At 34.1% G+C, this 23121-nt stretch overlaps 1 protein-coding gene and 1 long non-coding RNA gene across 4 annotated transcripts in view; both read left to right on the top strand.

Moving 5' to 3' along the window:
- LOC149804591 (rRNA-processing protein FCF1 homolog) overlaps positions 1–5090 on the top strand; it is a 28237-nt gene extending 23147 nt beyond the window's left edge. For all 3 annotated transcript variants that reach the window (XM_089942003.1, XM_089942022.1, XM_089942012.1), the window contains exon 8: positions 284–5090. In XM_089942003.1, the coding sequence (XP_089798129.1) occupies positions 284–332 (49 nt within the window). In that variant the 3' untranslated portion in view covers positions 333–5090. The remainder of the gene's footprint in view (positions 1–283) is intronic.
- A 144-nt stretch (positions 5091–5234) lies between these two features.
- On the top strand, positions 5235–23042 carry LOC149804590 (uncharacterized). Its single transcript, XR_016416172.1, has 4 exons — positions 5235–8715; positions 20916–20999; positions 21804–21936; positions 22098–23042. It is a non-coding gene; the product is annotated as an uncharacterized LOC149804590 (long non-coding RNA).
- The last annotated feature ends 79 nt before the right edge of the window (positions 23043–23121 follow it).

Genomic DNA, 23121 nt, shown 5'->3' with positions numbered 1-23121 from the left:
GGCTTTGTCCTTCACAGTCTGCCAGAAGAAATGTTGAAGCATAAATTTCAAAGTAACTTCAAGAAGACAATAAAGTTTCGACAAAAAGACTTCTAAATTTATCTGAATTGAAAAAAGAATGCTAAATAGCATTGCTGATAAGACTTTCTGCATAGAAAACTAAGTATATCATCCATCCTGTAATTGATATTGGAGAAAAAAAATATTGCAGTATATTCCAATAGCTCCAGCTCAAATTTGTTGGTTGTTAGTTAAATGTTTTTTTTTTTCCTCTGTATTTCAGATACTCAATAGAAAGAATGCCCGATGCTTTTGGAGCTCCCAGCACTTGATTACAATTAGGCAACAAATTGCAGACTATTTGGAGTCAATATGTTATGGTCAATTATAAACTGGAACCACCATAATTTTATATCCAAAATAATTTATACTATCAATTAAATACACCTTATTTCATTGTCTTTGATTCCATTTGCCTAACTGTTTTTGTACACCTTGAATATGTTTTCAAAATGTATTTCCACAATGTCTTCTGTATTTATGGATAATTCAACTACTAATAGAGAGAAATTTGAAATCCAATGAAATTCTAAATTTGTTAACATCTGTGTCTCAGTATTCTTAAATGCCCATTGTTTTTAAAAATAACTTTTGTTCATATTCATTTTTAGTCTCAACATTGATGCAAATGCATCTGGTTCTACCAAGGCATGCAAGGAGTTCTGTCATGCATTGAACAAGAACCATGTATCATCAGTTTATTTTTAGATCCATTTATGCATATGCCTTTAATCTTATTGTTCTGAACCATAATCCCTAATGGTTTTGCTACTAATTAAAAACAAATAAGGAGAGAGTGTATCCCCTTGTCTTGACAACATCCATTTCCACTATATATAAAAAACTGTGATTGTGTCAATCCATTTTAAATCACATATTTTACATTTTTATAGAATATATATAAAATATTTCATTTGTTCACCAAAAAATTAAAGAAAGAAAGCACTTCCTTTAGCTTTTTCAAGATCAGCCTGTTCAAAAATATCATTCATACTATTCTCTTCAGTAAAGCACGTAAGTTAAATATCAACCTGACTACCTCCCGAATATACTTATCTTTTATCAGCCTTTTCTTTTACTTTATTGCATTAATTTTGGCATATATTTTTTAAAAATTCTGCTAGCTATAACTGAAATTTTTAACAAGGTAATTGCTCTCCAAATCTTCGGAAATTTTCTACATTTATTTTCCTTTGGCATAAATGTGATAATTCCCTCCCTCTGTGTTACTGATAAAATCACTTCTTTGAATCCTTCCAGAAGAATTGATTAAATTCAATAATGAATCCATAACTTACTGGACTTTTCACTACAGCTCATGTTCTTTAGGCATTTTGAAGCCTTCAGAAGAGTTATTTCAGTGATTGCTTTCATTCACTGTTTGTAAATTTAGGAGCCTCAAATCCTCCCAGTATATCATCTAGCTTTATTTGACTTGTATTATTATCTAAACAATGTATCATAGAACTTTCTCACCGCATTCAAAATTTTGAATTGATCAGAATTTTTTGCCTTGACTCATTTTTCACTTTTGTTACTGTTTTGTTCATAAAATGTTTTCTCCAAGCTACAAAAATACTTTGACATTTTTTTCTACTTCTATCCATTAATTTTTTGATTGAACAATCAACCTTTTACTTTTTCATTTCTTATTTCGTCAAGTCAGATTTCAAACCACAAAGTAATCTGAATTCAGTATATTAAAATTTGTTTTTAATACATTTTCCAAATAATCAATTTCCTTCAACAATTCCTTTTCTTCTTTTCTTTTCCATTTTTATAAGAAAAATGTATGTAACGGTGCAAAATGTTGTAGATATTTTCGCAGTAAATTTTATTTTGGTCACTGTGACACACAACGATTAAGATTGACATATGGGCTAGGCTGTCCATAAATGGGTAGGTTGGGAGAGTTAACCTTTCTTGTTTGGAAGCATGAGTGGATTTTAATTAGGACCCACTAGGATAATGGTCTGAAAGATATGTCAATGTAGGGTTAAGTAGAGTAGAGACACGCCAGAGACAAATTTTGGGAAATCTTGAGACATTTGAAATTTGTGTCATAAAATGATACTCTCAAGTAGCCATGTTGTCTAAAGCGCTCACCGTTATGGATCATTGCCATCTCACCTCTGTCTTTGTGGGCTCGAGTCTCGGGTTCAACCATTGTGGGTATGTCAGAAAGCCTGCCAAAAGCTTCTCATGGTTCAGTAGTTCTTTCCCGGGTTCTTCCTCCACCATTTATACTGGCCGCTATGTATGGCCTATCTTGTGCTAAAAAAAATGGCATTAAACCCTACAGCAACAGCAATACTTCGAGTATATTTGTTAATAAAGACAGACGAGAAAGAATTATTCTGAATTCAATGGGAGTGTTACAGTTTTGGCTGTTTGAGAAAGCTAATCCTGATTGGCTAAGTGAAATAAGGAGGCATGTTCCCAGACAAAATTCAAGGTTTTAAGTAATTTCCTTGCAAAAATTGTTAGTCCAAGCTTTTCTGCCAGAAAGGAAGTCTGAGGGATTCCAAGGAAATTAAAAAGTGATTTTTCTTGTTATATATATCATCCAAGGGACGGGAGCCTGGAAAGTTGGGAACATGTCAAAGAGAGATTCTGCTTCATAGCAAAAGGAGATAATCTCAGGGAAAGCACAAGTTATTGTCTCAATCACATACAATATACTCATTGATGTAAGTTTGTAATTATTTGTTGAATTTGTTGGAAAACAGAATCATGTAGAGTCATCACCATTAAGCATGGTAGAAAAAAATCTAAGTAATCAGATCTGAAGCATGATATTTGAGAATACAACTGGGAAATATGACATTGCTTACCATAATTACTCTGTAAATGGTAAATTGTATAAAATCTATATATCTGACAATAGATATTAACCAGTGTGCAAAACACTCCAACTAGCAGTCAAAAATGCATACTCTTGAAGATCGACCTCCTCCCTCATTCATGGCACTAATTGCTATGTCTGAAAGTATGTGTAACACAACACTGAAAGTCACTCTGAGGTATACAAACGGTATTCATTTTGTTTGTTTTCTACAAATAGAACCATAATTTTGCATGTATATAAAGTTAATCGCTTATGCATGTGTGGAACCACTGTAGGGCTGCTGTTCTCTATAGGACTGCAGATACTAATTCAACTCCCATAGTAAACCCATGCAAACACCTTGATATTAAAAATTCAATAACTTTAAGTTTCTGAATTTATATGATCATGTCTATATTTATCAGCACAATGCATCCTTAGTTCCAGCTTATCTGTAGAGAAAAACCATATGAGTCTGAGGCATTTTATGGCTCTTAATGTGTTTGAAATGTGTGTTCAGTTCCACACTAGTGACTCAGGAGCAAATTTCAGAAAGGAATTTTCCAGACTGTCTGTAAAAGGATTGAAATTCCATCAGTTAAATATTGTCTACTTTTTTCAGTCACTACTAACATAAACACTCAGAAGATTCCTTTGACTAAAAGTTTATTTAATCAAACAATCCTGGCCAGCCAAACCCATGTATACTATAAAGTTTGTTATATTCATTAATTCCTAGACTGGATCCAGTTCTTATATATCATTAGTACAGTGTGTCATGGTACTAATTATAGTGGAAGAATGGGAACCAATTTACAAATGGGTGAAGACTAAATAGGGTATATATGGATCTGGCCAGGATTGGTTGATAATAAGAAATAAGATTTTTGTGAAAAAGACTGTTTGGAAGATTATCCTATTTGTAACACAAAAAAGAGACTGATACTAATGGAATTTTAGTCCTTTAAAATTTTGATTTTAGAAAACTTATTACTGAAATTAGCACCCAATTATTTAGTGTAGAATTGAAAGCATGTGTTTTAAAATCATGTAGATCCAAAATATGCTGTGACTCATTTGGTTTTCTCTACACATGAGCTGGAATTAAGGCTATGTATATATTGATAGATTTGATCATGAGCATTCAGATATTTAGAGTTATTGAATGTTTTGTATTATAGTGCTTCCATAGGTTTATCGTGGGACCTGAATTAGTACTGAGTCCAGTATCATGGTGTCAATATTCCTTCTGTCCAGTGACCGCTCCATTGGCTTTGTGGTTAAATCATCCACCTCTGATGCAGGAGTTTGTGCGTTCGAACCCAGACCAAGTCATACCAAAGTCTTATGAAAATGGTACTAACAGCTGCCTTGATAGGCACTCAGTATTAAGAGGTTAGTGTTAGGACTGGTCAGCCTGGTGACAGGATAATGGGACTGAGTGGGACAAGATGCAACATGTCTGCGGCATGATGCCCCAGTGCTAGACATCACTATAAACTATGATGCTGCAGTCATCGTAGCGATATGACTGCAAAATTGATCAGGCTATGTTTAAAATCCAAACCAGACACACACACACACACACTTGCACACACACATCATCAAACCCATTACACATGCTTAGCTCATTACACAGGCTCAGTGTTAGGCTAATTTTAGCCCATTTTTGAAACCCACTTTCTGCATCCATAAGTGGGAAACAGTATGATGGGGGCATGATGGATTTTCTTCAGAGAGGCATAAACCATCGGAGAGACATCATCGTATGTTTCAACATTATGTTGCATTTAGATGCCAATATGTATTCCTGCATCATGTTCATACACATTTTGGCACTCAAGACATTTTATATTTTCGAACTGAAGAATAGATATAGCCCTAAGCATTTTTGTGTCTTCCGCTGGTTGATTGATACTTTCCAGATTAATCATACTTCCATATATTGTATTAGCAGAAAATATCTGAGCAATATTCCACTGACAGACCTTCAAACATTTCTTGTTCCTTTTTTGCTAACTCTTTACATGATCCAAAGAATGACCATTTTGTTTCCTGATCTAGAGAGCCATATAGTAGATGTAAATAACCTTCATAGCCATATACTGCTTTCTTATAAATTATCTCTAATGCCACTTTTATTCCTTTCACTGTCTGAGAACTATGTTTTGAAATCATTAATTAAAGATGGAATTTTCAGATATTCAGGGTGTAGCTTGTTAATTGTTTTCTCTGTTATGTATATTTAATATATATAGTGTGCTTGATTTTTTGTCTATGACAGAGTAGAGTTTAGGCCTACCTGTCTTTTCTCATTGTTTAAAAGAGATGTTTGCTTTGAGTTTATTTCTTGGGGTTTTCCCTGTGAAACTCTATCAAAATAATATGATTGAATTATATTTTTCAAAGTCTGATGGAATCTTTCTAATGCACCTGACTCTCAGGGTGATAGGCAGAAGATTTGAATTGTTGAATGCCTAATTCGTACATAATTTGCTGGAAAATTACAGACATGAAATTTGAGCCTTTTGTTTTAGATTTTATATTCCTCAAGGGAATTGCCTCTGGAAACTTTGTTGATGCACACATAATCGTCAACAGCTATTGGTTACCTGAATTGGTCTTAGGTAAGGGACCAACACTATCTACCATAATTCTACTAAATGTTTCGTCAAAGGCAGGAATAGGTTGTAGATGAGCCTTGGGAATTTTTTGATTTGGTTTTCCTACCATTTGACAGGTATGACAAGATCTACAGTATTTACCAACATCACTCTTGATTTTTGGCCAGTAGAAGTGAGTTAAGATCTTGTGATAAGTTTTATTGATCTTTAAATGACCAGCCAATGGAGTTTCATGGGCCAAACTAAGTATTTCCTCTCTGTAAGGTTTCAGAACTACAATTTGATAGTTCACTGACCATTCGTCTTCAGCAGGTACCTCGAGAGGTCTCCATTTTCTCATAAGAATTCCACTTTTAATGAAATAACAGACAGGAACTTCAGTAGCTTCAGTTTCACTAATGGCCGTCTGAAACAGGAGATCTCAGGATCTTTTTCCTGTTCGACGACAAGTGATTGTCGTTTATCACCCTAATTAGAATAATGAGTCGTTAAAAGAGGATCACTGTAATCAATACCTTCTGATTGATCCAAACAAGGAGTGAAAGTGACCTCATCAAAAGCCTAACCAATACACAATCATCTATGGCCATGACAGTTCCATCTTTATTTTTTATTGAAATATAGAGATTTCAGAAAATGGTATGCAAATATAAACCTGGTGAAGAATGTTATTATTTAACAACATGACATAAATAATTCAGTCAAATTAGATATATAGAATATGAAGTCAGAAAATTGGTACTGTATTTGATATATTGGGAAGATATAAGGCTAAGATATAAGGCTGATAAATGATATAAAGATAAACTACCCAAAAAATCATTTGACCATTATCTCAGTTGCATCAATTTGTTGTGTGAATGCAGTTTCTTGCACAAAGCATGTGACAATTCACATCATAGTTTTCATTTCAAAATATATATTCTAATGACCATAGTCTCTATCAATGTTACTTCTAATATACATTTAGTCATATATTATTACTATTTATTGATCATACACTTTTAATATACCCAAAGACAATATCATGCCTTGAGTATGTCTTCATTTATATGCTTTGACCAAGAAATGACCAACATATGATAAATAGCACAACATTTACAATGTTTATTTGTTAAGTTTTTTTATTTGAGAAGGCATACAAAACACAGGTTTAAATTTCTGGAGAGGACTCTATTGTTCATTGATCTTGAACTAAGTCAGTACTGAATAGTTTGAAATTACTGTGATATAAAATTCTCTCTCTCTCTCTCTCTCTCTCTCTCTCTCTCTCTCTCTCTATACACTGCATAAATAATGAGCTAATCATGATACAAAATACTGAATACAAATAATATTTTTACTATTTCTTCATCTTGAAATTATTGTTTGTGTCACATACTACATGTATGGAAGCTTACTCTAAATATTTTTACAAAGTGTTCAGACTTCAGTGTTGGAGTGATTGTCAAACAGGTCACAACAACAGTCATTGATTCTCATTTGGTACACAGTATAGACCTACAATCTAGTTAACCCAATACAGTATAGATATCCACAAGGCTATCTTGGATACACAGGGAACTCAAATACGGGATTTATAGCTGAACAGTTAGCTGGGAGTCTAAAAGCAATTAAATTTGACGGGGGTGAAAATCCAGCTTGTTGATAACCAGACTGATGACAGATCAAACAGACATTGGCAGTCAAGAGGCAGAATCTTCTTCTTGGCATCCATACGTCTGCAGGAAACGATGGCATAGCTTCAAAGTAAGTTGTTGTTTGGCCGTCTTCCTGGCCCTCTTTTCAGCGTGCTTTATGTTCCTATCTTCCTCGGCTGTATGAATAACCTGACAGCTTTGCGCCAGGTGGAGTGGTCATTTGCACATCTTTACCAGTCATTGACGTGGATGTTGGCCATCTTCATGTCCTTCTTGCAGATATCTTTGTAATGCAGACATGGCCATCCAGTCAGTCATGTGCCTTCTGCTAGCTCCCCGTATAGCAGGTCCTTGGGGATGTGGCCTTGGTCCATTCTTTTGACATGGCTGAGCCAGCGAAGGCACCTCTCACTAAGAATGAATACAGTATTCAGAGCTGTGGCTAGTCCTAGAATGGCATTAACTGAGGCAATAGAAATCCCATTTAACAGCTTGAGCCTATCACATGGTCCACTTCTCTTGTATACCATGAAATTGAATAGAAATGATGAAAGTGTGACCAGAAGCAAGGGACAAGGATTGCCAGGAAAACTTGCTGGAAATGAGATCAGTCAATGTGAGTATCCATCTAGCTTTCATTTTCAGCTGAATTTTCAGTGAATCATTATGTTTAAAAGATACACAGTATGTTTAAAATGGAAATAGTTGTATTACAGTGAAGTATTTACTACATGTACCATTAGCCATTTCTATGGAAGTAATCCCTAGCAAAGTAAGTTAAAAAAAATGTGTTCAGTAAATGTAGCACACACTTGATCACAAATTATGCTCAGTTTGGTTTCATGTTAAATTTTTTATAGCTTTGTACATTTGTGTTATGAAATTGACCCAGTGGACGTATTAGTTTTGATCATATTGTATTTAAAATGCAAAATCTGCTTACGATATGTGTTGCAGTATCTTTGTTCAGTGTCAGCTGTGTTAATATTTAACAAATAAATAGGAATATGTTGTATCAGCTGTGTTAATATTTAACAAATAAATAGAAATATGTTGTATCAGCTGTGTTAATATTTAACAAATAAATAGAAATATGTTGTATCAGCTGTGTTAATATTTAACAAATAAATAGGAATATGTTGTATCAGCTGTGTTAATATTTAACAAATAAAAATAAATATGTTAATTGAAATGAACAATATAATCAGATATAATGGGCAGTTGTAAGAAATAAGAACATTTTATCCATTCAACCAGTTATCATCAATTGTAAAATAAACACATGGAGTCAAGTATGCTTAAATTATAAAATAAACACACACACACACACACACACACACACATATATATATATATAAATAGTATCTTCATTTTAGTCCAACACAGAAAAAGGTGACAGTCATATACATGTATTCAGACCAATAAACATTTTTTTTATGCAGATATGAATTCATTAGTCTAATTCTGAGAGTTGCACCTACAACATTTGTGATGGGAAAGGGCCACTAATTAAGAGCTGACATATATGGAGGAAAAATGCCATCCTTGTTCAAAACAGCTAGAGGTAATGTGAGAATACATAATTTATCAATCTGACTTAACATTATTGTTCCTTTTCATTTTACCCCAACTGGCCAAAAGGCTATGTATGTTTATGTAATGGTCCATTGTGTGTTATTTATTTCACATCCCCTTCTGTCTTTCAACAGTCACAGCTTTGCTACTCTGGAGTCTATAGCACTGATGAAATTTTAAATAGAACTTGGGTTTGGGGCTTATATCAACATCATGGACAAAGTCAATAATGAGCAAAATCAAAGTATATACATGAAGTGATGCTGCATCAGATTAGTCGAGTTTATTAACCAGTCTAAAAGCCATACTTCCACAATATAGACTAAAATCATTCGTTCTCCAAAAAGTTTGACGAGTGTTAATAATAAGGTGATCTTTCATCTGACAGAGCATGTTACCATCCCATATACAATAGTCATACATGTAGTGCAATTTTTACTAAACTTGGAACATAGGCTTATATCAGTGAGATCTAGATTGAAGAGGTGAACATGAACACAAATGCATGAGGTTCTAACCACATGAAAGCTGTATTGCTGATTCAGTTTGGATCAAACTTGGCCATTGGGCTTATATAATCAAGCTTCACAATGATGCATATTATGAGTGTGACAAAGGTATGGCAATGAAGTGACCTTGCATCTGATTGGCAGAGTTTCTTATGACTTGCACAACAGTGTTAATGATCCAATTTAGATCTGACTTGTTCAGTTATATGCTTAAACCATGAATATGTTGTATGACTAAGGCCATAAGCAAAATCTGTGCATATAATGTGGTGGTCCTACATCACACTAGCCATGCTTGCTACTGCTCTTGAAACTATTTTTCATTAATTTTATCTGACTTGGTAAATAGGTTTATTTCATAAAGATATAGAAAATGAACAATTTTGTGATCAATATTCATACATATTAATAAACATTCTGCATCTGAGTGGCTGACCTAACAAATACTATAAGGACTCTATTTCTGACAAAAAGATTATTTTGATCTAATGTAATAGAAATGCTTATATGATCAAAACATTGAATGTATTTGATAATGAATCAGAAATAGTTTTTCATGTAAATTTGATAAACATTGATAAATCGGTTCATATCATTAAAAGCTTGGAAGAGTTTGGTTGAGACCTTCACATGTTAATCCTGTTTTATTTAGAGAATTTTTTTTGTCAGGATTTAGTAAAATAGGTCAAATCCATATGGGTTTTTTTTTTATGATACAGCAACACAAGTTGGTTACTGAGTAATGAGGGTATTGGAGTAAGGAAAGGGTACACTGCAGTAGGTAACCCAGGTTGATTTGATAACAGGATTTGAACACACATTTTTATCAGGTGTCTAGCATTGATCACTGCAGATCCTGATCCCCATTAGTTGCCTTTTAATAATAATAATAATGATAATAATAATGAGGACTTTGTATAGCGCCTAATCTTTAGAAGCTCTAAGCACTTTACAACATTAGACAACACCTATAAGATAAAAAACAAATAATAATATTATTACAAAAACAAACACCATGAAATTAGAAAAAACATTAAAAAAATAATTTAAAAAAAACATGCTGAGAATATTTCATGTAGGAAACATTATTAGATCTTTAAGTTTGTTCTTGCAGTCGAAATAAGTGAGTTTTGAGAGCCCTCTTGAATATGATAGCTGTGTCTTTGTGTCTAAGTTCAGTGGGCAATTCATTCCACATTGCTGGGCCTTGGTATGCAAAAGAACGCTGTCCATATGACTTTGTTTTCATAGTGGGAATAATGAGTATACGATTGTAAGAAGAGGAGCGTAAGTATCTTGTATGTATGTACGTGGTGAGATTGGATAGGTATGTTGGACTAGAGTCCGACAGTGAAATGTAGCACAGAGAACAAATTTTGTGTTTGATTCTGGATCGAATGGATAGCCAGTATAGGGTACAGAGCAGTGGGGAGGTGTGCTCTGATCGTGGTACTCTAAGTATGATCCGAGCAGCTGTGTTTTGAACTTTTTGAAGTTTCTGGAGTAGATATTGAGATGAACCGGACAGAATTGAGTTTCAATAGTCCAGTCTTGAAAGTACTAATGAACTAACAAGTGTTTTAGTGGCATCAACTGAAAGATAATTGTGAATTGATCTGATGCGTCTCAGCTCAAGATATGCAGCCTTGCATGTGTTCATGACATATTTGTGCAATATGAGAGTACTGTCCAGAGTAACACCTAGGTTTCGTACTGATTGTGTGAATTTAATGTTGGCGTTGCTGATATTTATTGTTTGAGGTAAAGGATGTGAATGAGAAAGTCTTTGTATTGTGATCAGAATGGCCTCAGTTTCATCATCATTCATCTGCAGCTTGTTACACGTCATCCATGATTTCACATCAGAAATGCACCTCTCTACACCTTGGATGGTAGCATCAACTTCAGTTGGGTGGCTAGATTTGTATATTTGGGTGTCATCAGCGTACAATTGGTGAGACACTGGATGATGATCTATGACACTTGAGAGTGGCTGAGTGTACAGAATGAAGAGAACAGGTCCAAAAACAAACCCCTATGGAACACCACAACATAGATCAACTGGGCTGGAGTGTATTCCATTTGCACATACAATTTGTGTCCTGTAGTACCAAGTAGGACTTGAACAATAGTAAGGCTGTATCATGAATGCCAAATACGTCCTGGAGACTGTGAAGTAATATATCATGGTCTATTGTGTCAAATGCTGCAGACAAATCAAGGAGGGTGAGGACTGTAATCTTTCCACTATCCAACGCAGAGAGAATGTCATTAACTACTTTTAGAAGAGTAGTTTCAGTACTGTGGTAAGGGCGATATGCAGATTGTACATTGCTAAAAAGACTGTTTGAATTTAGATGAGATACAAGCTGGGATAGAACAACCTTTTCTAAGACTTTTTATATGAATTAGAGATTAGAAACTGGGCAGTAGTCCTTTAAATCGTTATGCAGGCTGAAACTGTGTGAACTGTATCTAAAGAGTGCAAAATTTATGTGATATTTTTGATCTGGCATGCTTAATTAAAAACCTATATGTTAGTATGGATGCAATCCATCTTGTATTGATCTTATTCTTACAAACAAACATGGCCAATACATTAGTACCTTAAATGTGACTACTGCTATCAGTGATTTTCATAATTTGGTCTTTACCTATTTAAGAGACACAGTGCATTCTGTAGCCAGGAGAATATCATTATATAGAAGTTTCAAAGACTTGGTGTGATTTGATTGACTCTGTAAATGATTTAAAAAATGCTCTGTTTACTGCCCTGTATTCCAGTTTTCACTCAGAATCTGTCAGCTCTTACTGTGTTGCTTGAAACACTTCTGTTCACTGTTATAGACAAACATGCTCCAAGAAAACATACATACCAACATAAAGAGCACTACCTTTTATGAACAGAGAACTAAGGAAAGCAATATATATCAAACATATGTTGTTTAAAATATACACTCAGTACAGATCATTAAAAAAAGCATTGGAAAACTTTAGGAAGCAAAGAAATTTAGAGTAATGTGCAGGGGGCATAAATCTAGGAACTTCTGGTCAACTGTTATGCCATATTTTTCTAATAAATGTTCAGTTGGTTATGATAAGATCATTCTCACTGAAGGTACAAAAATTGTAAACAACAACAGAGAAATGTGTAAAATCTTCAATAATTTTTATATCAATGTGAAATTAAAAATTGGTAAGGATGTTCCATTTTACCTTCTAACCCATGAGTATCAAGGCTATTAAGGTCAACAGTATAATCGATACAATTTTTTAATTTAAGCAGGTTAACCATCACAAAGTGTATAACATGATGAATTAAAAAAAAATTAAAAATCTACAGGAGGGGATCAATCAAATATTTTTCCTGATTGTCTGAATGAAGCTCAAGTAGTTACGATTTTCAAAAAGAACAATCTTCTTGATAAAAGTAATTATAAACCTGTCAGCATTTTGCCCATAATATCAAAACTGTTTGAGATACCAGTTGAGACCCAGTTAGCATCATTTTTTGAAAACATTTTTAGCAAACATGTGGGGTATTTTTTTAAAGATCATGGATGCATGACCACTCTTTTATGTTTGCTTGAAGACTGGAGGAAAGCTCTTGATGAACACAAATGTATAGCTGCAGTCCTGATGAATTTATCCAAAGCTTTTGACCGTCTCCCTTATGATATTTTTATTTGCATGTTAAGGGCTTATGTATGTCAAATGACTCAGTGGGGCTCTTACTGAGCTGTCTGTAAAATCATAAGAAGCAAATTAAGTTGCAGGGTGTCTTGAGTAGTTGGTTGAAAATTCAAAAAGGGGTTCCTCAGGAGCTGATCCTTGGACCATTACTTTCTAATGTTTTTATCAATGACATCTTGTATTTTATTAGATGTGACTCTTTATATAACTATGCAGATGATACACTTTGTCTTTGTCCTCATTAGATTTTTTAACACATTTGAAGCAGAATCAAACATTCTGATTGACTGGTTTGCTGCTAACAGAATGAAAGCCAACACTGAAAAGTTTCAAGCACTAGCTGTGGGTTAATAGACATTTAGTATGAAGCCTGTAAGAAACATAAACAGTGCATTCATAAATTGTTAAAAAATTCTTCAGCTATTTGGAATTTACATTGTCTGTTAACCACAATTTGATACAAATGTAACAAATCTCTGTAGGAAAGCTTCAAGGCATCTATCTGTCTTGAGCTAACTAGACTCAACAAACTTACAATCTTATGTATATTGATCCCCTCAAATTTGAATTTTGGTCCTTTTGCCTGGCATTTCTGCAGTGACATAAACACTGCTAAACTTGAACAAATACAAGAGTGTGCTCCGAGATTCATGGATGATATTTTCACAAGCAGCTATCATAAACTGTTTCAAAATACTGAGGAAACATGCTCCCAAATGTTTGGACGATTTGTTATGTTTTAAACACAATAAAAATAATTTTAGATATTTGCATTCTACAAATTCAAAACTCTTTGAGAAACGTTATTGAAGCCAAATGCTTAAAGTCATGGGTCAATATTTTAAATTTTCATTTATTACTTTCCTATCTGCTCCTATACTTTCAAGCAGTTTGGAATTAATGAAAGAATCTTAGGTTAAATATATACCACCAATTACGCATAATGTTTTGGTATCCAATCTCCACGAGCAACATCAGTGAAGCTGTCTTTCACCTTTATGTTGGTATTGTAACCAAAGAGCCATCTGAGAAAACTTGATGGAACTGGACATAAATTGTATAGCTATCCAAAGGTGTATCATATGCCAAATGCGGGACTAAACTTGGATGGCCAAAATTATGTCATTTTTTAAAATATAATTAAAAAATTTCTGAAAAACAAGTATGAAACAGACTAATTTGTATTGACTATACTTCTGTCTGCATAGTACAGTCAAAATGGTATGGTGGTCACTGATCATGTTAACTCATCCTTTTCCCCATTTTGTCCATTTACTTTAATGCCTTCAAAAGAATACCTTGAATTTTATATCAAAATGTGATATGTATTACAGTCATTTCATAAGGTCTGGATCAAATGTCTTAATCACTTTTTATCTGTTCGCCAACTATAGAGCTGTTTGGTATAGAAGAATAAAGCTAAGTAATAAAAATATTGTCAAAATAAATGCTATCACAATCAGAATCACATTTTTGTGGTCAAGGTCTGCTATTAACCTATTCTTTTCTGCAATGCAATTTGAAAATTATCAATGTAAATATTGATTTCTTCTCTTGTAACTATAAAACAATCAGCACCAAAACATAGGATATCATTCAAAGGACTGGCTAAATTTACTTTAGAATAAAACTGCATTAATACTATATGTGGTTTGTAAATACTGAAGTATATATTTTTCAGATGTACACAACCCAGCAAGCAACAGGTGGAGGTCAAAGAGTACACTCAGACAGAAGAAAAGATAATGTTAAAACCTATGTTCTATCCTTCACAGATGTGACAATCATTTAAATTGGTTAGGTTACAGAAGTTGTGACCTCAGAGGCAGCACTTAAACTATACAAAATGAAAGAATTTAAAGTGTCACTAAGATCATTTAGACTTAGAACATAAATCAAGAATATTGTATATGTAGACTTAGTGAATCCTTCATCAAGACCAGTACCACTAACAGTAAAGAGTCTGACTAAAGAGGGGTCTTATTTGTTAAACTAAATATTATTTTATGAACAAGGAATCATTGCATACATTGTCATTTTCCTTATATGATGCAGAAAAAAAAAACATACTATTGTTAGATTCAATGAAATCACTCATCAGACCACTAAGAATTTTATCTTGTTCATATATATATATATATATATATATATATATATATATATATATATATATATATATATATATATATATGTATGTTAAGCAAATACTACAAGAATCTTGACACTCATAAAACATGTCAGACATTAACATTTCCCTTCTTTTAATTATTGTGTTTCCTCACCAAAATAACTCTTTTTTAACTTGTAAATAAAATTCTCACCTCATTACACAGTGTTTTTCATATATATGCTATGTTTATTAGATTAATTTTTATTTACAATATACACCCTTTAAGTTATGTGTTAGGTGTACAAGTAATATATAGTCAATTTAAACACTTGTATTAAAACTCGAGGCTTTTTACTGTTGGTTCAACTGTCTGTTAAAACATTTTTATGAAATTTGGATTTTAGTAAGAGCTATAAGAAAAAGGCCTTCAGTTTAGGAGGTTTTGTACAGATTGCCTCCATTATGTTAGGAGCTTTTGTACAGATTGCCTCCATTATGTTAGGAACTTTTGTACAGATTGTATCCATTATGTTAGGAGCTTTTGTACAGATTGCCTCCATTATGTTAGGAACTTTTGTACAGATTGCCTCCATTATGTTAGGAACTTTTGTACAGACTGAGATTGCCTCCATTATGTTAGGAGCTTTTGTACAGATTGCCTCCATTATGTTAGGAGCTTTTGTACAGATTGCCTCCATTATGTTAGGAACTTCTGTACAGATTGCCTCCATTATGTTAGGAGCTTTTGTACAGATTGCCCCCATTATGTTTACCCAATATGTACTTTTCAAGGCCACAGGCATTATGCAAATTTGTGGCCAAACATACAATTTACAAAAAATTGATTTTGCTGCCTATGAGCCATACACATATGATATGAAAATGGACATTATATTAAAGAGTATTACTGAGACTATCCAAATCTTGGATAGGCATACCTGTACATTATGGAAAGAGAATGCAATGTGAATAGCCAAATTTGGCTAATGATACAGTTACATAGATTTGGGTTTCTAACAGTATTCATGTAGTTATGCAAAATGACATTGCAGACACTAGCCAGATTTTGGCTAAAAATACATTTAGAAAAAATTTGGTTTTCTCCTAAAAGGTACAGTTAGTATTTGCAAAGAGCAACTATAAAATAAATAGCTAAATTTGGCTAACTATTGTTAATGAGCCACACAGTGCTTGTTAACGAGCCACACTGAGAATTTTTAGCCAAAATCTGGCTTGTTTTAAGTCTGCCTGGTTACAACAGCAGACAGTAAAACTATTCTAGTTATATAAAGGGATTTGACATTGATCAAAAGAACTACAAAATTCTTATGTGCATTTAGTAAAATTGGGGTAAGAGATTTTAGCCCACAGCAGAGGCCTCATTTGATGAAATGGAAAAACTCAAGTGAAATCAGAAGCTGTTAACTTCAGAACTTGTCCCAATTCACAAAATGAGAGGACCACTTGTTTGCAGTCATCATGCTCTTAAATATGCAAGATAATATACCAGACTTGGAATGCCATCAGCATATTAATCTGTAATCAGTCTTTATGTGGAAATGGTATGCCCCCTACCAGACTTGGAATGCCATCAGCATATTAATCTGTAGTCAGTCTTTATGTGGAAATGATATGCCCCCTACCAGACTTGGAATGCCATCAGCATATTAATCTGTTGTCAGTCTTTATGTGGAAATGTTATGCCCCCTACCAGACTTGGAATGCCATCAGCATATTAATCTGTAGTCGGTCTTTATGTGGAAATGATATGCCCCCTACCAGACTTGGAATGCCATCAGCATATTAATCTGTAGTCAGTCTTTATGTGGAAATGATATGCCCCCTACCAGACTTGGAATGCCATCAGCATATTAATCTGTAGTCAGTCTTTATGTGGAAATGTTATGCCCCCTACCAGACTTGGAATGCCATCAGCATATTAATCTGTAGTCAGTCTTTATGTGGAAATAATATGCTCCCTACCAATATTGATATTTTGAAAACTCAACACTTTATAAGAGAAGTTCAGTTTTTCTCAGTTGATTTTTAACAAAGAATAAAAGGTGTTTAGAATGGCCAGGGTTTTAGTCCCTAAATAGCATGGGATACTTGCTACAGGATGCAAAGCCTTTGGTCACACAAAGACATCTTGTCATTGTTGATGTACCAGACTGTTCAAATCTTTCTCATTAAAATATTATGCATACTATCACTTACATGTCTTTTGTTTATTTACTTTTTTCTGTCTTTTAACATGTCAATAAATAGCAAGGTTTCATCAGTCCTTGAATTTGGGCTTGGTCCATGAAAACTTATTGAATTTGGTAATAGGGTTATTTTTCCTTCAAAACTCCATGAATATGTTTGACTCTTTTAATTTTTTAAAAAAAATACTTCCATGAAATCTCTGTTGCATATATAATGATATAGCAAGGAGTGTTTCCATTGAAAACACTATTAAGTAAAATGGAATATTTTGACCTCTGAGTTCACTCATTTTTACAACAATCTACTGGTGAATTTATTTAATGAGGGTACAAGTAAACTGAACCAGCAAGAAGTACCCAGACCTATAAACCCTGAACAAACAGCAGTGTGTATAATTCAAAGTGTGGCATGGACAAAGCATACAAAGAATGGATTAAACCTTTCACAGGAGACAAGCAGAAGGCCTTATGCACTGCCTATAGCTGTGCAATAGACATTTAAGGCATGGGGCTGTTTGACTTAAAGTTGCACACAAACAGTAAGAAGCATAAAATGCATGTTCTTAAATGTAAACCTGAGGTAAACATTGCCTCTTTTTTTTAAAAAGAAGTGTGCTAATATTCCAGAAAGGAACTACTTGCTGTGAAGGGAGGTTTGACTATACCTCTCCAGTGCTCAAAGAACTTTTTTTTAGACACAGACCCCAGGCTGGTGACTTAAATGAACTCACAAGCTCTGACTGAAATTCCACAAGCCCTGACTGAAATTCCACAAGACCATACTCCAATTTCCACATGCTCAAAATTTCCTCTTTTTAATAGTGTCATACAACATTGCAATAGCTGCAATTTGAATATAAATTTAATAGGGTTCAAAGGTTTTTGAGAGTAAATGCAAGTGTCATTAGTGTTCATCACTATGCTGGAGTGCTTCACAAAGTAAAACCCCATCAGCCAAGAGTTCTGCTATTTTTTTGTTGTTAGGCTTTACTGATAGCTGAGCTAAATCGGCTTCAGAAATGAATTACACCTGAACACTATTCTGACAACTGAAATGATCATGTTTTGCACTCTTTATATGCAGTAAAATATGACTTCACAGAAACGTTGCCACTGTTCGCAAACTTGTCAAAAATATTATACATATGGCTTAAACATTCAAATTCAGGGCAATAATACGTAATAACATTTTTTCTTGTACATGTATCTAGCATCTCTTTGATTACCTATAATGGGTTGTTCCACTTCCTGATCCTACCTATGCAAATTAGTACAATGGGTTTACCCACTAAACAAATCTCACTAGCTATTGTCAGCCAATTAAGTAATATGTGAAATGGACATTTGTATCTGATCTCTTTTCCTTTAACTGCTGCTATTTAAACTGCTGAAGGGATAGTTTTACATCAGCTCCAATCGTTAATGTTTACAGTTTATATATGCTACATGTAATGGTCATATACTGAAAGTGATGGGGGGAGGGGCAGGTGAAGATTACTGACAATTGTGTTTTCTTGAAACATGTCCAGGGTTTGAGAGTATAAAATTATAATTGTATGCATGACAGGCCATGCTTCAATCTGATTATAATCGGATCTCAATTTTATGTAGGACAGTGGTGATTAGGTTTAGATTGCGCGATGTTATGGCAGATATGTCAGCATCTTGAAAATACATTTACACAAAAAAATTGAAAATGAAAAATATTTATAGGTTACTGCATATGGATATAAAATATGAATGAGTTTTTCAGATGGAGATCCTACACATTTTAAATCAGAAGATTATTTAGTAGGATTTTGATGTTAATTCTCTTTTTAAAGCATGTACCTATGATTTTTAATCTAATGTGGCATTGCAAGGAAATGAGCGGAAGCTAATGAGAATTAGGTACAGTACACATTACATAACACTACACAGCAGGTTGATTTATGGATATTGCCAATACAAATTTCTTTAAACTACAGTATTTACTATATATTTGTTTACAGAACCTTTGATTAATAACATATAAGAACAAGAAAGAAAAAAAAGAAACCCTATTTCAAGTGTGTAAGCCACTGCATAGTTTCCTGAGCATTGTAAATCCTACAGCAGCAGCCCAAGAAAAATCAACAAAAATAATATTATTTTTTAAAAAAATTAATAAAAACAACAAAAAAATCCTATTCTTCTCTGCTCTCTACCTAGCCCTAACATGAAAGACAGCCAAGGTAATACTGCAGCCTACTTCTGTGATACAGACCATACTAAAACTAAAGCAGCACAGAGTTTTCCATCCAATCCAACCTAACTCATCTTTATAAAAATTTCGGACACAAGAACTTAAACTCAAAATTCATGCAAGTACATCCGTTTAGACCAGTACCCAGGAATGAGTGGACTCCTGCCTGCAGATGGTCACCTGCCTTCCTGATCACTTCCTCCCTTGCCTCAGTTGGACACAAATAAGCATGCAACGTGCACATGAAACACCTAACATAAATAAAAGCAAAAATAAATGAGTAGTGAGTGGCACTATGGTGTCAGAATCCTCACACAATTCTATCAAGAGGCCTACAATAACTACCCAGCCCAGCAGCTAGTAGAAGCAGCTAACTACATTTCTATGCTACACAGCTACCATTTCCCTGAAATTACCTGAGAGGAAAAAGGACTGCGGAGAAATGTAAAGAAGCAGAAGAAAAACGGGAACTTTTGCTTAAAAAGTCCTTCTAAGGGCTACCAATATTGCCTCTTATCCAGGGAACCATTTTGGCTTGGTATCCCATTTCAATAAAACTATTATGTACACTAACTTGATCCTTCAATCAACCGCTTCAAAATTCAAACCTTTTATGACCTAACAGTGACAAAACTTTTTATATGATGATCAGACATATTAGTTATTAAAAATCTGTAGGGCATCTACAACGTACACTCTGTACTAGAATTCTTCCGATTGTTAGGACATAGGAAAATTTTACAATTTGTTTTGATTTGACCCAATTGCACAGGTGGCTAACACATTATTGGCATTTTTTATTGTCCATTAGTACAACTAGACTAAATTTGACTAAGTATGGGCTGGTGTTCTTGGGAGTGCATACATCCATGGCTGGCTTGCCGAGTTCCTTGCCCTCTTGCCTCTCTCGGACATCGTATAACGGCGGAGATGTGGAACTATTTCCACCCGCCTAAAGCTAGGTGTCCCGATGTCATGTCATCATTATGACCAATCGCAACGGGCATTACATACTGCTTGGGTCGACACCAGTACAGTCAGTAATGACTGAAATCAACTCTTTGTTAACATGAGTGTGTGTTGGGCCTATTCCCACTCATGAAACCCCTTCATTCAGGTCGTTAGGGACCTATAGTCCCATGACCTGACGGCTAAATTAGCAGTGCTTCTTGAGCACATAAACACTTGGGGGATGTGGCACTAATTCTTTCCCCCAGGAACATTTAGCATCCTGCTGTGTGGAAATAAACCCATCGCACATGCCCTTTTGGGTGCACATGACGTAAATCCAAATAATCAATCAATCAAGCATCCCAGCCACATATCTAATTGAGTTTCTAATTATTTTGATTAAATTTCGTCATTTAATATATGGTAAATTGTGTACACCTTTACATATTTTGGTAAACGTTGCATCCTCAACCATGATGGTTTTTGGTATTTTAGTCTTTGATTCCAAATCAGCCAACCTTTGGCAATGGTGAGAGATAAACGAGAAACTGAACAAAAGATTTCTGCAAAAACACATGAGTAAGTATTTTAATTTTTTTGTCTTTTTTAATTGATATTGTGTTGTTCAAGATATTTTATGAGGAAAGTTTAATGACAGCTAAGATATTTCTTTTTCTCGTGTCAAAATGCAGAATATTCCAAAGCTAAAAAAACACCTGCTAAGAAATATTAAAGGAAGTTCAACAATGCTTGGATATCGCAGTTTAAGTGTGTGCAGGTGAGTTGTATAGGTCCTGTGTTTGCATTGTGTGTTCATACAAAGTGGATTTTAAGGTAATATGTGGAAGAAGAATTGATATCAGCAGATTTATGCAGGCACCATCACATAGGAGCAATGATTCTTGGTAGGAAACACACCCACATTGAAGGATTTGTGATGGTCTAGAACAAACGGGGATAACATGGCACTTGCAGAAACCATTTACACATTTACCATTTGCAGAACATTTCAGTTATTTTTCTTGACAAGGATTGGACATCTTAAATCCAGAATTACCAGATTATTAAGAAAGTGTTGAGGAAAGTTTGTTTCAACTAAGGTTTTCACTAGTGAACTTTATCTCAGAAATTCAGCATGATGGCACTTCCTGAGCAGTAATAATGATCTAGCTCCAGAAATTACCACCCACTTCTTTAGTTGCTTCTAATTCTATAAATAGAGGTTGGAGTGAAATCACTGGGTAAGATACAATTTAGTGCATGTAAGACACCAATCTCATAACAATGATAGCTGCAATGCACTATATGATCATTAGTTTATATAATATATTTTTCTTCTTAAAAAATGCCCTTGAATTTCACCAGATGTTATTTGGCATTCAGTTTCAGGAACGTGAGAGAGTTCTTTCAGGTGGGGAGGAAAATGACTGCCAAGTTTTCATTCCATGAGCAAGCTCTATGAGACCAGGGCCTATCTTGTTCCAGACCCAAAGGAGAAGGTCTTATCTCATGAAAGGTATCTAGTTTTTATAATTCATAAACTGTCTGATGTTTTAGTACTCATGAGTTATGTTCAAATCATAGATAATATGTATCAGTGAAAAATATACTAGTTTTGAAGCTGTGATATTCATGAAAGCATAAATACAACATATATTTTTCATTGTTTTTTTCAAGTCCAAATCTCTCCATTTGAGATCAGACCAAAGAAAAGAAAGAAGGCTTTGAGGATGAAGCTCAGGAAGGCATTTTATGTCCAGCTCAGGAACTTCTTCCTCAGAGTGAACCTAGCTTGGATGAGTATTGGATAGCAGTTAGCAACCTTAAAACCGAGCTCTAGGAAGAATAAAGTTTGAACTTATATGCTGTCTAAATATAGTTTGTTTTGTCTTTGCTACATTCTAATGCTAATAAAACAAGGACATTCTCCATTCTGCTCTAAATAGAAAGTTATACAATGGGAAATCTGGACCGCTCCATTCTGCTCTAAATAGTTATACAATGGGAAATCTGGACCACTCCATTCTGCTCTAAATAGAAAGGTATACAATTGGAAATTGCACTTCTAGTGAGAGCATGTTAAGTGTGAAACTTTAATGTCTTCAGCAGTCAGTAGGCAGTTAGCTTGTGAAGGAAACTAAAAATGTGTATTTTAAAAAATTCTTTTGCAGTGAACTATGAGATATACAACTCTTCCTTTTTCATTTAATTGACAATACCCTGACTTGTATTAATGAATTAATAATCTAAAATTTCCCATCAATATAATTAAAATCAGATCTTCATTGTCATGCATGAAGATCTGACAGAGACAGAGACCACTTAGGGGTCAGGTTCTGGTGTCCTTTGAGTTAGGCAAAGGAAATGCAGCTTTCAGAAATTTAAAGTGAATCAAATCATTTGACACACATTAATACTTTTTAGCCATAATGCACAGTCTCCCAAACATGAAGATATAAGACTTCATCTGATTGGCTTATAAAATTAGCTATTACTGTAAAACATAGTTCACCAGAACGTGACCCTTAAGCTGTCAGATCTTAATCTAGGACAGTGGAGATTCTTATCTGATTTTAATCAGTTGCATTTTCCATCAGAATCTTATTCATGTTCAAAACTTGCTGTTTTATTGTAGTATGAAGAGAATATATATATATATATATATATATATATATATATATATATATATATATATATATAT

The sequence above is a fragment of the Sinohyriopsis cumingii genome, chromosome 2 (genome assembly GCF_028554795.1).
Source record: "Sinohyriopsis cumingii isolate HCF-2022 chromosome 2, ASM2855479v2, whole genome shotgun sequence".
NCBI classification, from domain to species: Eukaryota; Metazoa; Mollusca; class Bivalvia; order Unionida; family Unionidae; genus Sinohyriopsis; species Sinohyriopsis cumingii.
The sequence above is the reverse complement of the archived record's forward strand: the minus strand, read 5'-3'. Positions and strand labels throughout refer to the sequence as shown.